This window comes from Nerophis lumbriciformis, linkage group LG12 (genome assembly GCF_033978685.3).
Source record: "Nerophis lumbriciformis linkage group LG12, RoL_Nlum_v2.1, whole genome shotgun sequence".
Lineage (NCBI taxonomy): Eukaryota > Metazoa > Chordata > Actinopteri > Syngnathiformes > Syngnathidae > Nerophis > Nerophis lumbriciformis.
This window is the reverse complement of record NC_084559.2, coordinates 44759691-44778922: the sequence shown is the minus strand read 5'-3', so window position 1 is coordinate 44778922 and position 19232 is coordinate 44759691. Positions and strand designations below refer to the sequence as shown.

General features: G+C 38.0%; 1 protein-coding gene across 1 annotated transcript in view; it reads right to left on the bottom strand.

Annotated features, from left to right (window-relative positions):
• Nucleotides 1–2256: 2256 nt before the first annotated feature.
• Nucleotides 2257–19232, bottom strand: part of LOC133622960 (arrestin domain-containing protein 3-like) — a 28882-nt gene continuing 11906 nt past the window's right edge. The window contains exons 4-6 of the mRNA XM_061985819.1: nt 13236–13311; nt 10094–10347; nt 2257–3974 (exon numbers count right to left, since the gene is read on the bottom strand). Of these exons, the coding sequence (XP_061841803.1) occupies nt 3573–3974; nt 10094–10347; nt 13236–13311 (732 nt within the window). The 3' untranslated portion in view covers nt 2257–3572. The remainder of the gene's footprint in view (nt 3975–10093; nt 10348–13235; nt 13312–19232) is intronic.

Here is a 19232-nt window from a genome sequence, read left to right as displayed (position 1 = left end):
TCAATTGTACGGAATATGTACTTCACTGTGCAATCTACTAATAAAAGTTTCAATCAATCAATCAATCAATCAAAACGCCTCTAACCTATCTACAAGACAGTGTGGGTAATCTTGCCTTATTGAAATATATATATATATATATATATATATACATATGTCTTAATAAGGTTATCCAAAAAAAAAAAAAAAAAAAAAAAAAAAGACAACAACCTAAGAAAAGTATTCAACAAGAACAACATCAAATTGAGCTACAGCTGCATGAACAATATACGACAAATCATCTCAAACCACAACAAAACAATTGCAAATGAGCCGTCGACCCCCAGTCAGAACGACTCCAAAACCAACAAAGCATGTAACTGTCGAAAGAAACCTGATTGCCCCCTCAACGGGGGATGCTTACAAACATCAGTTGTCTACCAATCTAAGGTAATACGCAAGGACATTAACACATCCGACACATATGTAGGATTAACCGAGGGTGAATTCAAAACCAGATGGAACAACCACAAGGCTTCTTTCAGGAACAAAAACCTGCGAAATACCACAGAACTCAGCAAACACATTTGGGACCTCAAAGACAATAATGTTGAATATTCAATAACATGGCAGATTCTTGCATCCAGCACACCTTACAATAGTGGTAATAAAAGATGCAACCTATGCTTGAAAGAGAAACTGTTTATTATCTACCGTCCAGACCTGTCATCCCTCAACAAGCGCAGCGAAATTGTAACAACATGCCGCCATAGACGGAAACACCTCCTAGGTAACACATGAACCAATTACCACGCCCCTAGGCCAGCCTGTACCCACCCACTCTGTGCCCTATATAAACCATGGTATGCGAATGCTCCCATTAAAATCTCCTGACGATTGAGGGTACCCCCCTCATGAAACAGGCCTGTAGAGATGAAATAGTCTTGTGATTTTTTTTTTCCCCACACATACATATATATATATATATATATATATATATATATGTATGTGTGGGGAAAAAAATCACAAGACTATTTCATCTCTACAGGCCTGTTTTCATGAGGGGGGTACCCTCAATCATCAGGAGATTTTCTCCTGATGATTGAGGGTACCCCCCTCATGAAAACAGGCCTGTAGAGATGAAATAGTCTTGTGATTTTTTTTCCCACACATACATATATTGCGCTCTACTACGGTATCGAGCACTATTTTTTGGATAACCTTATTAAGACATATATATATATGTATTCATATATATATATATATATATATATATATATATATATATATATATATATATATATATATATATATATATATATATATATATATACAACACGATTAAACAGTGCAATATTAAATAAAATAACTATAACATTGAGGACAACAGTCTCACAAAGAGGTGAATTCTTTAAAACTATAAATAAAAAAAACGACTTCTCATAAATCATTATGACGTATGGACAACAACTAAAATGGCGGATATTTTGTGAAGATCTGATGCAATTAAGTTTACTTTTGTCTTTGACTTTGTTTTACAAACTATCGTTGCAAAAAGTGGTTTTAATGAAAGTATTTCAGGGGTTAAAATGGTACACAATAATTGCATTCAATAGCTTGTTTGTACAAATAAAATACACCGCTTTGACAAGGCACACAAGTATTTTAAAAACTTAATAAAATAAAGGGTGTAGCACAGACCTGGGCAAATAAAGGCCCGGGGGCGGCATGCGGCCCGGTGAGCTTTTCAATCCGCCCGTCGGACAATCCCAAATATGATTTTTAGATCTTTAAGGTCGAAACCTTAGCTGCCATGATGATGTGGAGTGATGTTTTCAAATGACCGTAAGTCTTGAACTATACAAAGTATTTCAATGGTTGGAATCTGCACTTTTGCATGATATACTTGTTACTATGGTAATCTAAGGACCCTTCTACACTAAGCCGGCTAAGGTTATCCAGGGTAAATCCGACCTAACCTTATCCTTGTCCACACATACACAATGGTCGTTTAAGACCCCCTTACCCCCCTCCGTCTGCCGGCGCAATGCGACCTAGTACGCATGCGCGGAAAATGCGCACATCATAGTCACCTCCAGTCTTGCTTTGTGTGCAAGTTCTTAAATTTAATATATCTGAACAATATCCAGTGTTGTGGTATTTCAATTAACTGGAATCCAGTGTGCTGTGGGGCCCTATTGTAGTGAATCACACCTGAGACATCATAAATTAATCCAATCTTTAATGGACATGTGAAAGTAAACAATGTGACAAAGAACATTTAACAAAAATCAATCTATGGATCTAGATATCTGGTCAGGACACTCCTCACTCATTTGCCTTCACCTTCATCGTCCATTTGTTTTTGGTGGCTTTATATACTCTGGACCTAGACGTTGAGTCCGCGACATACATGGCGGACAATAACTGATACAGTTTGCTTTGCCAGTCCAAAAGCTATTGCTGTTTTCCGTAGTCTTCTCTTGTTGGCCAGCTAATACAAAGCACACGCTACCTTTTTTTTATCACATCCACGGGAGCCCGCATTCTCGTTGTCTCTCCTTCGACAAATGGACAAAGTTTTTCGCTACGTAGAATCACAGCTGACCTGGACATTAGAAAGTTCTCGTGCCGTCTGAGAAGTGTTGTATCCCAAATAGCTGCAATCGCTTTCTCTTAAGGTATTCATGTGTGATTTCCACAAGCGTCTGTACAGACGGAAGGAGAAACACGGGCATGTCTGGATGACTCGTCTCCATCTTTCCAGTGGTTAGCTCCGAGTTACAAAACCGCTTTATTATGAAGCTGGCTGTGGCGCGTTTTTTCTGACGTCACTTCCTGTGTGTGGCGCGGTCTTTCTGGCGTCACTTGCTCTCCGAACTCAGTTTGTAAACGATCAATGAGTCCATACAGAGCTAAGAGCCGGAGATTCAAGAAATACACGGCGCACTTACCTGTGTAAACAATTATCCAAGGAGTGGAACCTTAAACGATGGTTTAGTGTGGCTGACACGATGCTTAGGCTAAATAATTAATAATAAGAGATATCCGGCTTAATGTAGACAGGACTTAAGTAACAGCAGCTGTGTGGGTGGGGAGCGTTTCCACAGAGTGTTTCCAGAGCAACCAGCCTGAAATGCGGGTGTCAGGGACAGACGTGGAAGGAGATTTTTACAACAAAGTTCTAAAGTTTAGTGATATATCAGATGTATCAGATTGTAGGTGGGGTAAATATGTCGATCGAGAGGGAGGATGACGTTCATATGTTGTCAATATTCAGTGTTTTATCGTTCATAGTTAATATTGTAAATCCCACATTCTTTATTTTCATGTACATTCTGGGTGTCTCATTCAGTAAAAAAAAATTAAAATGCCATTCCGTTTTTTAAGGCGGTCTGTCATGACGTTTTTAGCATTCAATCAGACATTATTGTCAGGGTTTGTATTAGTGTTCCTAAAAATCAGATATACCGGACCCTGGACACATTTTTTCTCTAAATTTGGGCCCCCCGAGCCAAAATAATTTCCAAGGCCTGGTGTAGCAGGAAAAAAGAAGTAATAATTTAAAAAGACGCCTTTAAAAGCCCACCAACTTACTTGCTGCTGTTGGGGGGTGGGAAAACAGCCATGTAAGATGGAGGCTGTTCCCCATGCTGAAACATAGGTGGAGCATAGGGTGCTTGAGGCTGCACTAGAGCAGGCGGGAAAACCGCTGAAGAAAAGCCATAGGAAGGAACCGACTGCGGCGGGTATGCGATATTGTGGCCGGTGCTGAAGGCCCCATATGGGATCTGATTTGGTGCCGGGTTTCCGTAAGGCCCTTGGGCCACTGGTGCCGGGTAGGAAAAAGCCGGGGCGGGAAAGTCATTGGCGCTTGGACCACCGGCCACACCAGCTGGGTGGGGACCAACAGTCTGACCGCTCACACCAGCAGGAACAATGACCAGTGGAAATGCCACCAGTGGGTCGATGGTGAACTTAATGTCCAAGTATACCTGCAATGTAAAACAAAATTCTGTAAAAAAAAACGGTCATCTACTGGCAGCTACGGCTGCCAAACGAAAACCATAAAATTAAAGTAAAACATTGTAAACCAAATAATGATCAAAAGCAATATATTTACAGAAATTTTCATGAAACGTTTTGCGGAAAAATATCGTAATTTTACCGATTTTTACTAAATTATTAAGATCAACGACGTTTAATAAAGTGACGATGCAAACAGTTCTGCAGAAAAATACCTTTATTCTACAGAGTTTTTCCAAATTATTACGATCAAACACCTTTAATGAAGTGACAATGCTGGCAGTTCCACATAAAAATACCATTATTTTATAGATTTTTTCTGAATTGTTAAGATCAACCACCTTTAATAAAGTGACGATGAAAACAGTTCTGCAGAAAAATACCTTTATTCTACAGCATGGGTGTCAAATTTGGCCCGCCATGTAATTTTACTTGGCCCTTGAGGCGATATCAAATTAACACTAGAGCTGGCCCACGGATTATATATTGCGGTGGTGCCGCGGTAACACCGCATTCACCGCTAATTCTAATACTTGCCAACCCTCCCGGGAGTCTTCCAAACTTCAGCGCCCCTCCCGAAAATCGTCAGGTCTGCTTTTCAGCCAGTCCAACGAGTGCCGGCCCGGTCACATAACATGTGCGGCTTTTGTACGCACACACAATTGAATGCAACGCATACTTCATCAACAGCGATACAGGTTACACTGAGAATAGCCGAATAAAAAACTTTAATACTGTTAGAAATATACGCCACACTGTGAATCCACACCAAACAAGAATGACAAACATATTTCGGGAGAACATCCGCACCGTAACACAACACAAACACAACAGAACAGATACCCAGAACCCTTTGCAGCACTAACTCTTCCGGGACGCTACAAGGTGTGTGTGTGTGGGGGGGAGGTTTGGTGGTAGCGGGGGTGTATTTTGTATATTTCTAACAGTGTTAAAGTTTTTTATACTGGCACCCTCAGTGTAACCTGTATCGCTGTTGATTAAGTATGCATTGCATTCACTTGTGTGTGCGCGCAGAAGCCGCACATATCTTGTGAATGGGTCTGAACGATGTTAGAATGGATGAAAAGCGAACGTGACGATAGCTTGTAGAGTATGTTAAAGGCAGTGCATTTAAGGCACGCCCCCAAGACTGTGGTCCGGGTGGAAGAAATATAATGACTGATGAATACCTTAGTTCGATAATGAAGGTTGCCTCAGCTCAAAGCCTGAGCCCTGACATTAATGAACTAGCATCCCAGAAAAGATGGCAGGTATCTTGCTTGGGCACATCAGATTAGATCAGTGTGTTGCAAACTGAGCAGTTTAAGGTCCTGAATGGTTGTTTTATTTATTGTTATTTTATTTTCAAATTTACTAGTCTGTGGAAAAAGTTAATGTTGATATTTACCTCAGAAGGCTGCAAATAGAAAAGAGGCATTCCATTTTTATTTAAATTGTATTTGATATGCCATTGATATTTTTTAATTATTATTATTTGAAACTCGATTTTGCATGTCACTATAAAGTTATATAAGCCTTGCTTGTTCAATATTCAATGCAAAACTTGTTTGGGTCCCTATTAAAAGGTTCATTTGTTCAACCTTGGCCCGTGGCTTTGTTCAGTCTTAAATTTTGGCCCACTCTGTATTTGAGTTTGACACCCCTGTGTTAGATTGTTAGTATGGACATAGACTTTTATATAACAAGCTACATATTTAATGAAAGACGATTACTGTAATTTTACATGAATTTGAAAGTAATTTAAGAAAATAGAAAATGCTATGTATAATTAATTTGGTATTTTTCTGTAAAAAAAATAGAAATATACATAGTTTGTCATTACTGGCATATTACTTAAAATTACAGGCGGATTGTTTATTTACAGATAATGTCTTCAATTCTACAGTTTTATAAACTATTTAAAAAAAATAGAAAAATTACAGTAGAAATTTAAAGTAAATTAACCATAAAAATAGGATTTTTTTTTTTTTATAGTGCATGGGAATAAAAAAACCACACAAATAAAAGTCAGTGGCAGAGTTTGATTCAGACTGATGATTATGTAAGCGTGTCGTGGTATGCATTTTGCGTCTAAATCACAGCCGGGCAATTTTGGCAAATATAAAAGTCATGTTAATTTGAACCTTCTATATCACAGGTGTCAAATTCAAGATCTGGCCGGCGACATAATTTTATCTGGCCCGCAAACACCTGGAAATGATATGTGTCAATAAAGTACTTAATATTTTATCATTAAATGTAATTAATTTTTTGCATTTTGACAGGAAAAATATATGTACTGCTTAAAATTGGATGCTTTTTCAACTTTAATAGTATCCAATATTGCAACAAATATTAGAGTATATTATCATACTTTCCAAACATGTTTTTTTCTAAATAAAAATACTTTACAGCAAACTACCCATCAAATTAATAAAAATTACAATACATTTTACGTTGTTCTTTACAGCATATTACGGTAAATTGAAAAAAACTACTAATGTTTTTTGCGTTTGAATTCTGTTGACTGAGCTGACAGTTTTTGACTGTAAAATCTACGGTTGTTGTTTTGAACGGTGTATTACTGTAAATGGAAAGACGGTGCATTTGTTTTTACAGTAGAAAAACTGGCAGCTAAGTTGCCAGAATAAAAAAAGAACTTGCACTGTTTTTCCATGAACAATGTAAATTTAACAGTAAAACTCTGGCAACCAAGCTGCCAGCTTTTTCTGTAAAAAAAAACAAAAAACAAAACACTGGTACTGTTTTTATATTTACTGTAAAATGTTGTAAAAAAATAAAAAAAACCACTATATTTTACAGTAAAATGTTGTAAAAGTAAAGTTTTTACTGTAAAATCGACAGTCTACTTAAAACAGTTGATATAATTAATAATGACATTCAGAGGCAAATTCATACATTATTCACTGTCACAAGTGGCCCTCTGATTGCAGCCATAACTGCGATGTGGCCCTCAATGAAAAGAAGTTTGGCATCCCTGATCTAGTTCAATGCATGCTAATTCCGCTCTCAACTCTGTTCATTCTCTGAATATTTGTATAATTATGAAACAAGTACACTAGTACATCAACTTAAGAGTGTTTTGAGATAAAAGCTGTCTCTATTATCTCTAATTGTTATGCCAGCATCAGAGCCATTACCGTATTTTCTGGAATATAGAATGCACGGGTATATAAGCCGCCCCCACAAAACTTTAGAGGAGACATTTTTTCTAATTTTATTTGCCGCACCGGACTATAAGCCGCAGATATATACGTTGCTAAATTAGATATTTACACAGAAAGATTTACATTAAGGGGCCTGTAACACGGCAGTAAAACAGATGATCAAACAAAACAGAAGTCATTGTCACGAACGCACTAGGTGCAGAAGCTAGCTCTCCAATCAGGTAAGCAGACTCAATAAGTCCACGGTGACATCTTGGTGAATTTACTGAGGAATTATTGAAACTGAAACAATACGAAAAGAATGCCATTGTCTGTTAATAATGCTAACACAGACTCTTGTAAACATATTAGCATATTAGGTAATGCTAATGAGGCTTGATTACATTAAGATAAGACGTAATGTAACAACAAATATGCATGAAAACACTACTATCAAACATGTGACGGTTTAGTACCGTATTTTCCGCACTATAAGGCGCACCTAAAAACCACAAATTTTCTCAAAAGCTGACAGTGCGCCTTATAACCCGGTGCGCTTTATATATGGATTAATATTACGATTCATTTTCATAAAGTTTCGATCTCGCAACTTCGGTAAACAGCCGCCATCTTTTTTCCCCGTAGAACAGGAAGCGCTTCTTCTTCTACGCAAGCAACCGCCAAGGTAAGCACCCAGCCCCATAGAACAGGAAGCGCTTCTTCTTCTACTGTAAGCTACCACCCGCCCCCGGAAGAAAAAGAAGCGCGCGGATATTTCGTTTCATTTCCTTTGTGTGTTTACATCTGTAAAGACCAGACTACAAAATGCACGTACGGTGAATATTCGCACCACAGGGAATGAGAAGTCGTCCTTCACTGTGGTTCTAGCTTGCCATGCTAACTTCCACCCATGGTGATATTCAAAAGGAAGACCTTGCCAAAAGAGACCTTTCCAGCCGGCGTCATCATAAAAGCTAACTCGAAGGGATGGATGGATGAAGAAAAGATGAGCGAGTGGTTAAGGGAAGTTTACGCGAAGAGGCCGGGTGGCTTTTTTCACACAGCTCCGTCCATGTTGATATACGACTCCATGCGCGCCCACATCACAGATGGTGTCAAAAAACAAGTGAAGCACACAAATACAACACTCGCCGTCATTCCGGGTGGATTAACCAAAGAACTCCAACCGCTGGATATTGGTGTCAACAGGGCATTCAAATCCCGACTGCGAACGGCGTGGGAACAATGGATGACCGAAGGCGAACACACCTTCACTAAAACAGGGAGACAGCGCCGGACGACATACGCCAACATTTGCCAGTGGATCGTAAATGCCTGGGCAGATATTTCGGTCACAACTGTGGTCCGAGCTTTCCGGAAGGCAGGATTCACAGAACTACTGGACAACAACAGCGACACTGACTCCGATGACTTCGACGAGACGGAACCGGCCATTTTGGATCCCACGCTTGCGCAACTTTTCAATTCGGACACCGAAGACGAAGAATTCGAAGGATTTACGAATGAAGAATAACTTCAGAAGGTGAGCGCTATGTTTATTTTGTGTGTTGTGACATTAACGTTCGAGCAACATTATGTTGCTATTGCTCTACACCATTTTGAATTTTACTATGTTTGTGATTGCACATTTGCGTACATTTTGGGACAGAGTTGTTAGAACGCTGGTTTTCAATATATTATTAAAGTTTGACTGAACTATCTGACTGTTTTTTTGACATTCCCTTTAGCGCAGCGTAGGCGCGGCTTATAATCCGGGGCGGCTTATTGGTGGACAAAGTTATGAAATATGCAATTCATTGAAGGTGCGGCTAATAATCCGGTGCGCCTTATAGTGCGGAAAATACGGTAAGTATGAATTGTTAGAGTTATATTGTAAAACTTACAAACGTTGCTTGGAGTAGAACTGCTATGAATAACTCATAGACGGAATGGCATTATTACTTTCGGTTCAAGGTGTGAAAAAAAGGAAATGCAGTGAGCAAACCCGTCCAAAAGATGGCGCCATAACAAAAACAATAACACCTTTTCAGTCTCTGTGTTGGTGTTACTACCATATACGTTTGTTTTAATACGACACATGATGGCCGTTAGCGAAGAAAAATTATATATGAGCCGCAGGATACAAATCTTTGTAAAAAGTAGCGGCTTATAGTCTGTAAAATATGCTTGTTGGCATAGCAAATAAGATCCTACCAATGAATTACGCCTGCGTATGTTTTTCGTATTTTGAGAACAAACTTAAATTTTTCATAGGAAATCCACGCAAGTCTTAATACATAGGGTCTGAAAGAGGGGAGATGGACATAACTTTTTTTTTCCAACCATGAAAGCGAATGTGAAGGACAGTGCTAAGAAGAAGCGGTTTGTATTCATTGACCTAAAGGAAGAAATCATCCAAAACATTACCCAGCAATTTGAGCGTCTCACTGCGAGTCCGCACCATAGTGAAGCAGAATGAGTTTAACGCCAACAAAGCATGTTAAAATAATACCTAAACACAGACATTTGTTCATGAAAATATGGAGAAGCTGCTGTTGGTGTGTTTGACAGAGATGCAACTCAAAGGAGATGTCCTAGAAGTCCAGTCTGCAAGGTAATGCTGTGCATTATTATTACATTATAGTTGTTCATTGTACATTCTGTTGCATTGTTTGTTTTTTTTACAGTATTTATTGTCTAAAAGTTTTTATTTTCTAAAAGGTTTGGGAAAAATGTGGTGTTTTGATTTCACTGGGCCAGGTTGATTTGAGATACAAGTGTTTTGAGTTAAGAGCTGGGTCATGGAGCCAATTGTGCTCGTAAGTTGAGGTACTATTGTGTTATCGTATATCACATATTGTATCGTGAAGTGCCCTGACTGGACGAACGTAGCTTAATGTGAAGACAAAAACACAACACACCTTAACATAGTAGTAGACGGAGATAATGTCACAGTTGTGGACAGTGTAGGACTTTTCAGGGACCCTCAACTGGCAGGAGACATTTTCCACAGAGTTTGGCATGATGGTGTTGCCGACCACTTTGCACACACTGAGGTCGCTGTATTTTGACTTGCCGATGGCGTGGTAACGTATCTTCTCCTGTATGCTGACTTTGGGAGCAACGTTTTTAGAAGACATGTTGCTTATGTGAGCAATTACGATCAGCGTTTCACCTGTTAAACAAAAATAATCATCAACATTAGGATATGCTTTTTTTGGTGGATACAATAAAACGGATTGGGATGTTGAGTCATTCTACAAAACCCAAAACCAGTGTCTTGCTGAAATAAGCAGGGGCGTCCATTATAACGTTGCTTGGATAGCAACACATTTTGCTCAAAAACCTGTATGTACCTTGCAGCATTAATGATACCTTCACAGATGTGTAAGTTACCCATGCTTTGAGCACTAATACACCCCCATACCATCACAGATACTGGCTTTTGAACTTTGCGGCTACAACAGTCCGGATGGTTCTTTTTGAACACAACGTCCACAGTTTCCAAAAACTATTTAAAATGTGGACTCGTCAGCCAACAGAACACTTTTCCACTATGCATCAGTCCATCACGAAATCGGCTGCATTTCTGGGTGTTGTTGATAAATGGCTTTCGCTTTGCATAGTAGAGTTTTAACTTGCACTTACAGATGTAGCGACGAACTGCAGTTACTGACAGTGGTTTTCTGAAGTGTTCCTGAGCCCATGTGGTGATATCTTTTACACACTGATGTCGCTTTTTTGATGCAGTACCGCCTGAGGGATCAAAGGTCCGTAATGTCATCGTTTACATGCAGTGATTTCTCCAGATTCTCTGAAACTTTTGATGATATTACGGTCCGTAGATGGTGACATCCCTAAATTCCTTGCAATAACTCATTGAGAAATATTGTTCTTAATCTGTTGGACAATTTGCTCACGCATTTGTTCACAAAGTGGTGACCCTCGCCCCATCCTTGTTTGTAAATGACAATTATGGCACCCACCTGTACCCAATTGGCTTGTTCACCCGTGGAATGTTCCAAATAGGTGTTTGATGAGTGTTCCTCAACTTTCTCAGTCTTTTTTGCCACTTGTGACAGCTTTTTTGAAACATGTTGCAGGCATCAAATTCCAAATGAGCTAATATTTGCAAAAAAATAACAATAAAAGTTTTCCAGTTCAAACTTTAGGTATCTTGTCTTTGCAGTCTATTCAATTGTATATAAATTGAAAAGGATTTGCAAATCATTGTATTCTGTTTTTATTTACCATTTACACAACATACCAATTTCAATGGTTTTGGGTTTTGTAAAATACACTTACTGGGCATATTTAGGGCTGCAACGATTAATCGATTAATTTGATTATTCGATTAGAAAAAGTTATGATTTATATTATGTTGCTTTGCATAATTGGTTAGTACGTGTCACTACAGTAATAACAATCGATAAAGTCCAGACTGCCGGAACTTTAAATACGCAGACATAGTTTCCCCACAGCTACTGCAATAGAGCGCACAGTAGCATGGTGGTGTGGCGTGTGGGTGCCATGATCTGTGTTGAGTTTCTTTTCCAATTTTTATTCATGCACAGATGTTAAAAGTTAAATTTTAATGTTGATTGTGTGCCTTTCTTAGAAAAAAAGAATGAAGGTATCGTTATTTTCCCAGAAAAAGGCATTGAGGCTAAAAAGTGTGTTTTATCCGATAATTCCAATAATCGAACAAACTAATCAACATTACCCGATTACTAAAATAATCGATAGCTGCAGCCCTAGGTATATACATATACATGTATATATATATATATATATATATATATATATATATATATATATATATATATATATATATATATATATATATATATATATATATATATGTATGTGTGGGGAAAAAAATCACAAGACTATTTCATCTCTACAGGCCTGTTTCATGAGGGGGGGTACCCTCAATCGTCAGGAGATTTTAATGGGAGCATTCGCATACCATGGTTTATATAGGGCACAGAGTGGGTGGGTACAGGCTGGCCTAGGGGCGTGGTGATTGGCTCATGTGTTACCTAGGAGGTGTTTCCGTCTATGGCGGCATGTTGTTACAATTTCGCTGCGCTTGTTGAGGGATGACAGGTCTGGACGGTAAATAATAAACAGTTTCTCTTTCAAGCATAGGTTGCATCTTTTATTACCACTATTGTAAGGTGTGCTGGATGCAAGAATTTGCCATGTTATTGAATATTCAACATTATTGTCTTTGAGGTCCCAAATGTGTTTGCTGAGTTCTGTGGTATTTCGCAGGTTTTTGTTCCTGAAAGAAGCCTTGTGGTTGTTCCATCTGGTTTTGAATTCACCCTCGGTTAATCCTACATATGTGTCGGATGTGTTAATGTCCTTGCGTATTACCTTAGATTGGTAGACAACTGATGTTTGTAAGCACCCCCCGTTGAGAGGGCAATCAGGTTTCTTTCGACAGTTACATGCTTTGTTGGTTTTGGAGTCGTTCTGACTGGGGGTCGACGGCTCATTTGCAATTGTTTTGTTGTGGTTTGAGATGATTTGTCGTATATTGTTCATGCAGCTGTAGCTCAATTTGATGTTGTTCTTGTTGAATACTTTTCTTAGGTTGTTGTCTTTGGGAAAGTGTTTGTCAATCAGATTGAGGAATTTGTGTCCAATGTTCGTTGAGACGTATGGGGGGTTGTACCAGATGATGCCGCTTCGTTTTCTGTTCTTTTTTGGCTGGTTTCCTGGCGTGGGTTCATAGGTGAGGGTGAAATTGTGTCCGCTTTCATCAAGGGCTTTTTGGTACGGGGGGGTTGCTTGGTCAAATTCAGCTTTGCTAGATGACAGCATCGATAGCCTTTTATTGATTCCGGTAGGTATTCTTTTCATATATATATATATATATATATATATATATATATATATATATATATATATATATATATATATATATATATATATATATATATATATATATATACACAGTATATGTATTTTGTAGATTGTCCTGGTGTATCTAATGAATTGGTCACTGAGTGTATACAAAGATGTGAATCCAGCAGCGTCATTGGTATATTTTACCTGGAGAGCAAGATTTCTTGTCAACAGTAGCAGACATTTGGACGTCCCCTTTGGCAACTGAATCAGTTTGAGGACACTTAAAAAAAAGAGTAACAATTAAAACATTTAAAATCCTGACCCAATTTAGTTTCTAAACAATGCAACATCAGGCAAACAAGACATTTTAATAAAGAATAGAAGATGCACAATATGTCTTCAAGCAAATACCGATAACGTCCTACTTCTCCAGATCGATGCTTATAACCAAATCTTTTTTTCATTTATTTAAAAAAAAAAAAGTTTTTAATTTGGTCTTTTCTGACTTACAATTGTAGTATCAATGTTGGATACAAAAAAAGGTAGGATAAAGTATTATTTTTCATCCAATCGTAACATGTGCATAACAATAGACATGTGACATGCAGTCAACATATGCTGCAAAAAACAGCATTTATCACAGAATGTATCAAAGAAGGTGTAAATAATATTGTGACTGGGTGAATCTATATAACGTTTATAAAATGTGTTTTCGTGTCTGGAGAAGCAATTGGAGTGAAGATTTCAAAATATATATTTAATAGGTCTCTGATGTCCCCTTAGCTCTAATTTGTGCCCGCCTGGAAGTAAGAAAGACTCGTACAGAGGATTGTGGCATAACTCTCCAGAGGTGGGACCAAGTCATTGTTTTGCAAGTCACAAGTAAGTCTCAAGTCTTTGCCCTCAAGTCCGAGTCAAGTCCCGAGTCAAGACAGGCAAGCCCCGAGTCAAGTCCAAAGTCAAGACTGGAAAGTCTCAAGTCAAGTCCTAAGTCCTGCATTTTGAGTTTCGAGTCCTTTCAAGTCCTTTTAACCACAGACTAATATATTAACACAGATTGTGTATGCTTTTCAAACGCTGTATTTATTTATTAAAACAAGTGCATTTTAAATTGCAGGAAAGAAAATTGTGCTGACATTGCACTTTATAATAGCACTATTAACCAGTCATTTTAAACATTAACTCATTCCTTTACAGAACAAACACATTGAAAAATAAAGTGCAAATGTACTTATTTGTACAAAAGTGTTAACATTGAAAAAACATGACATTAGCCAAGAGTCTGTCAGTCATTTGTGCACGATGGGGGCGTAGTATGATGCCACAATGGCTGAAAACTCGCTCCACTGGAGCACTGGAGGCAGGCACTGCCAAGACTCTCATGGCCACTCGGAACAGTGAAGGAAGAGTCTTCATGTTCAATGCCCAGAACAAAAGGGGGAGAGAGTTGTTTTGGGTTGGTGCACTACTTGTAAGTGTATCTTGTGTTTTTTATGTTGATTTAATTAAAAAAAGGAAAAAAAAAAAATTATTTCTTGTGCGGCCCGATACCAATCGATCCACGGACCAGTACCGGGCCAAGCAGGGTGGTTGGGGACCGCTGAGGTAAACAACCAACAGTATGTCAGAAAGCTAGCTAAAACGGTACACATATTCATAATATAGTATACATTTTAACTGACCTTTATTTTACTATTTTTGTCTTTTTTTAGGTGGCTAAAATACGCGGTGCTGCTGACCGCCGTCTACCGTTACGTGTGATATATTGACTAACGTAACCCTGCTTAAAAAAAATCACTGAACAAAAAGTATGAATAAGGTAGTGAACTGCAACAGATTCCCGTGTTTGCAATAACGTTATAACGTTAGCAGTGAGTTTACAGCCTCACTGATTTAACTACACAGCAAATAAAAGTCACGTTACTTAGCCAATAAACGTTATCTTACATTCAAAACTTACCGTTCTTTGTGCAACTTCAAATGCCGGACGAAGTTGGAAGTTGTTGCCTCTCCATCAGTAATTTTCGAACCGCATGTGTTGCATACTGCAAACCGTTTTGTGTTGACCACCTCGTAATTTTTATACCCAAACAAAATTATTTTAGGTATCATTTTTTGTTCACTGGCGTGTGGTTTGGACATGTCTTCTTCGTTGGTTGTCCTGCAATTTGATTGGATGAATGCTGTGTGATGAAAACAAAGTAGATCTAATTTGATTGGCTGTTGTACTGAGAGCACACCAGCTGACACACGCAACGCTGATAGACAAGTACACAATGAAAAATACGGAGCGCTCCCGAATAACTTTTTCATCTTTGGGTTTTGGGGAAAGTAGCAAGTCATGTCAAGTCATGTCAATTCAAAAGGCTCAAGTCCAAGTGAAGTCACAAGTCATTGATGTTAAAGTCTCAGTCGAGTTGCAAGTCTTTTTACATTTTGTCAAGTCGAGTCTAAAGTCATCAAATTCATGACTCGAGTCTGACTCGAGTCCAAGTCATGTGACTCGAGTCCACACCTCTGTAACTCTCCAAAAAAAACCTAAAGGTCCATGGGTGAAATATGCCTTTAAGGACAGGAGTCGAAGGCGTAGGGTCAAAAGATGGCGCTAATGTTTTAACGGCATTAAGAAGTTTGTCTAAAACAACAACGGAGCAGTATCTCCACATCTGTGACTTTCTAATGCAACAACACACACACCAGAAATGTGTCCGTGAAAACTCTCTAAAAACAACTTACGTTTTGTGGGCGAATTATGTAAACTTGCTACAGGATAATCAAATATGACATCTCTGCTGTAGTAGGGCTAACATCTCGTCCATGAATCAGTAATGACGCCATGTTTGTTTACACTGTGAGCTCTGGGGTAGCTCAGATAAAGTTTACGTCCGCCTAAGAGGTATGAGCTCTTGATTTGTTCACCCTCACCAATCAACAGTACAGTAGGGGTAATCCCGCCTCATTGAAGCATTTTTTTCTTCTTTTAAACCACAGACGTCAAACTCAAGGACGTCAAATGTGGCTCGCCACTTCATTTTATTTGGCCCTCAAAAGCCTGGAAATAATATGTATCAATAAAATACTCTAACTTTTCTTACTAAATGTATTCTTTCTTTCTATTTTGGGAGAAAAAAAATGTATGTACTCCATGTAATCGCAAATGATGTTAAATAAATATTGTCTAATTATGCAAAAATATATTATCAAACATTCAAACCAGTTTTTAATATACTAATAATAATAATGATTTCAAAGCAAGTTATCCATCAAATTGTGCAATGTAAAAGTAGCAATAGATTTCATGGTAAAATTGTGAAATTTACTGTCTTTTTTACAGCATTTTTCTCTAAATGAAAAAAAAGTACTTATTTTTACTGTAATAAACTGGTGCAGTTTTGGCATTTACAGTAGTTGTTGATTTGCAGTAAAAAACATTAAAAAAAATTTAATAAAAAAAATGGCAGTTCAGGTGCCAACATTTTTTTTCTGTATAATTGCATTTTTTTTTTAAATTTACAGTAAGAAAACAAATGTAAATTTTACAGTAAAATTCTGGCAACTGAGCTGCCTTTTTTTTTTTTTTTTTTTTTTTTTTTTTTACCATAAAAACAGCAGTACTGTTTTTCCATTTACAGTAATATACACTAAATTTTGAGGTGAAATTATTGCAACTTACCATTTTTTTCCCCATTTTAGTTTAAAAAAAATCTACAAATAAAATACATAAACAAATTGTGTAATAATAGTATTCACTGTTCCGTAGTCAGCTGGAGGCGTGTCTTAATGAAATTAAACAATGGATGTCCGCTAACTTCTTGCAACTCAACGCCAAGAAAACGGAAATGCTGATTATCGGTCCTGCTAAACACCGACATTTATTTAATAATACCACCTTAACATTTGACAACCAAACAATTACACAAGGCGACTCGGTAAAGAATCTGGGTATTATCTTCGACCCAACTCTCTCCTTTGAATCACACATTAAGAGTGTTACTAAAACGGCCTTCTTTCATCTCCGTAATATCGCTAAAATTCGTTCCATTTTGTCCACTAGCGACGCTGAGATCATTATTCATGCGTTCGTTACGTCTCGTCTCGACTACTGTAACGTATTATTTTCGGGTCTCCCTATGTCTAGCATTAAAAAATTACAGTTGGTACAAAATGCGGCTGCTAGACTTTTGACAAGAACAAGAAAGTTTGATCATATTACGCCTATACTGGCTCACCTGCACTGGCTTCCTGTGCACTTAAGAAGTGACTTTAAGGTTTTACTACTTACGTATAAAATACTACACGGTCTAGCTCCGTCCTATCTTGTCGATTGCATTGTACCATATGTCCCGGCAAGAAATCTGCGTTCAAAGAACTCCGGCTTATTAGTGATTCCCAGAGCCCAAAAAAAGTCTGCGGGCTATAGAGCGTTTTCTATTCGGGCTCCAGTACTATGGAATGCCCTCCCGGTAACAATTAGAGATGCTACCTCAGTAGAAGCATTTAAGTCCCATCTTAAAACTCATTTGTATACTCTAGCCTTTAAATAGCCCCCCTGTTAGACCAGTTGATCTGCCGTTTCTTTTCTTTTCTCCTCTGCTCCCCTTTTCCTTGAGGGGAGGGGGGCACAGGTCCGGTGGCCATGGATGAAGTGCTGGCTGTCCAGAGTCGGGACCCGGGGTGGACCGCTCGCCTGTGCATCGGCTGGGAACATCTCTACGCTGCTGACCCGTCTCCGCTCGGGATGGTGTCCTGCTGGCCCCACTATGGACTGGACTCTCACACTATTATGTTGGATCCACTATGGACTGGACTCTCACAATATTATGTCAGACCCACTCGACATCCATTGCTTTCGGTCTCCCCTAGAGGGGGGGGGTTACCCACATATGCGGTCCTCTCCAAGGTTTCTCATAGTCATTCACATCGACGTCCCACTGGGGTGAGTTTTTCCTTGCCCGTATGTGGGCTTTGTACCGAGGATGTCGTTGTGGCTTGTGCAGCCCTTTGAGACACTTGTGATTTAGGGCTATATAAATAAAGATTGATTGATTGAAGATTGATTGACTGTGAGAAGCGGCCCTCTGGGGCCAAACGTAACTGCGATGTGGCCCTCAGTGAAAACGACTTTGACACCACTGTTTTAAACAGTACTCTGAGTTATTTTTTGATGCCATCGGATTTGTCTGTGTGACGTCATTACCCTTAATATCGGTCCGATAACTATCGTGCATCCCTAAGTAGAATCTCGACACAAATAATATGTATCAATAAAATACTCTAACTTTTCTTACTAAATGTATTCTTTCTTTCTATTTTGGGAGAAAAAAAATGTATGTACTCCATGTAATCGCAAATGATGTTAAATAAATATTGTCTAATTATGCAAAAATATATTATCAAACATTCAAACCAGTTTTTAAAGAGAAATACATACTAATAATAATAATGATTTCAAAGCAAGTTATCCATCAAATTGTGCAATGTAAAAGTAGCAATAGATTTCATGGTAAAATTGTGAAATTTACTGTCTTTTTTACAGCATTTTTCTCTAAATGGAAAAAAAAGTACTTATTTTTACTGTAATAAACTGGTGCAGTTTTGGCATTTACAGTAGTTGTTGATTTGCAGTAAAAAAAAAAAAAAAAAAATTTAATAAAAAAAAATGGCAGTTCAGGTGCCAACATTTTTTTTCTGTATAATTGCATTTTTTTTTTTTTAATTTACAGTAAGAAAACAAATGTAAATTTTACAGTAAAATTCTGGCAACTGAGCTGCCTTTTTTTTTTTTTTTTTTTTTTTTTTACCATAAAAACAGCAGTACTGTTTTTCCATTTACAGTAATATACACTAAATTTTGAGGTGAAATTATTGCAACTTACCATTTTTTTCCCCATTTTAGTTTAAAAAAAATCTACAAATAAAATACATAAACAAATTGTGTAATAATAGTATTCACTGTGAGAAGCGGCCTTCTGGGGCCAAACGTAACTGCGATGTGGCCCTCAGTGAAAACGACTTTGACACCACTGTTTTAAACAGTACTCTGAGTTATTTTTTGATGCCATCGGATTTGTCTGTGTGACGTCATTACCCTTAATATCGGTCCGATAACTATCGTGCATCCCTAAGTAGAATCTCGACACAAATAATATGTATCAATAAAATACTCTAACTTTTCTTACTAAATGTATTCTTTCTTTCTAT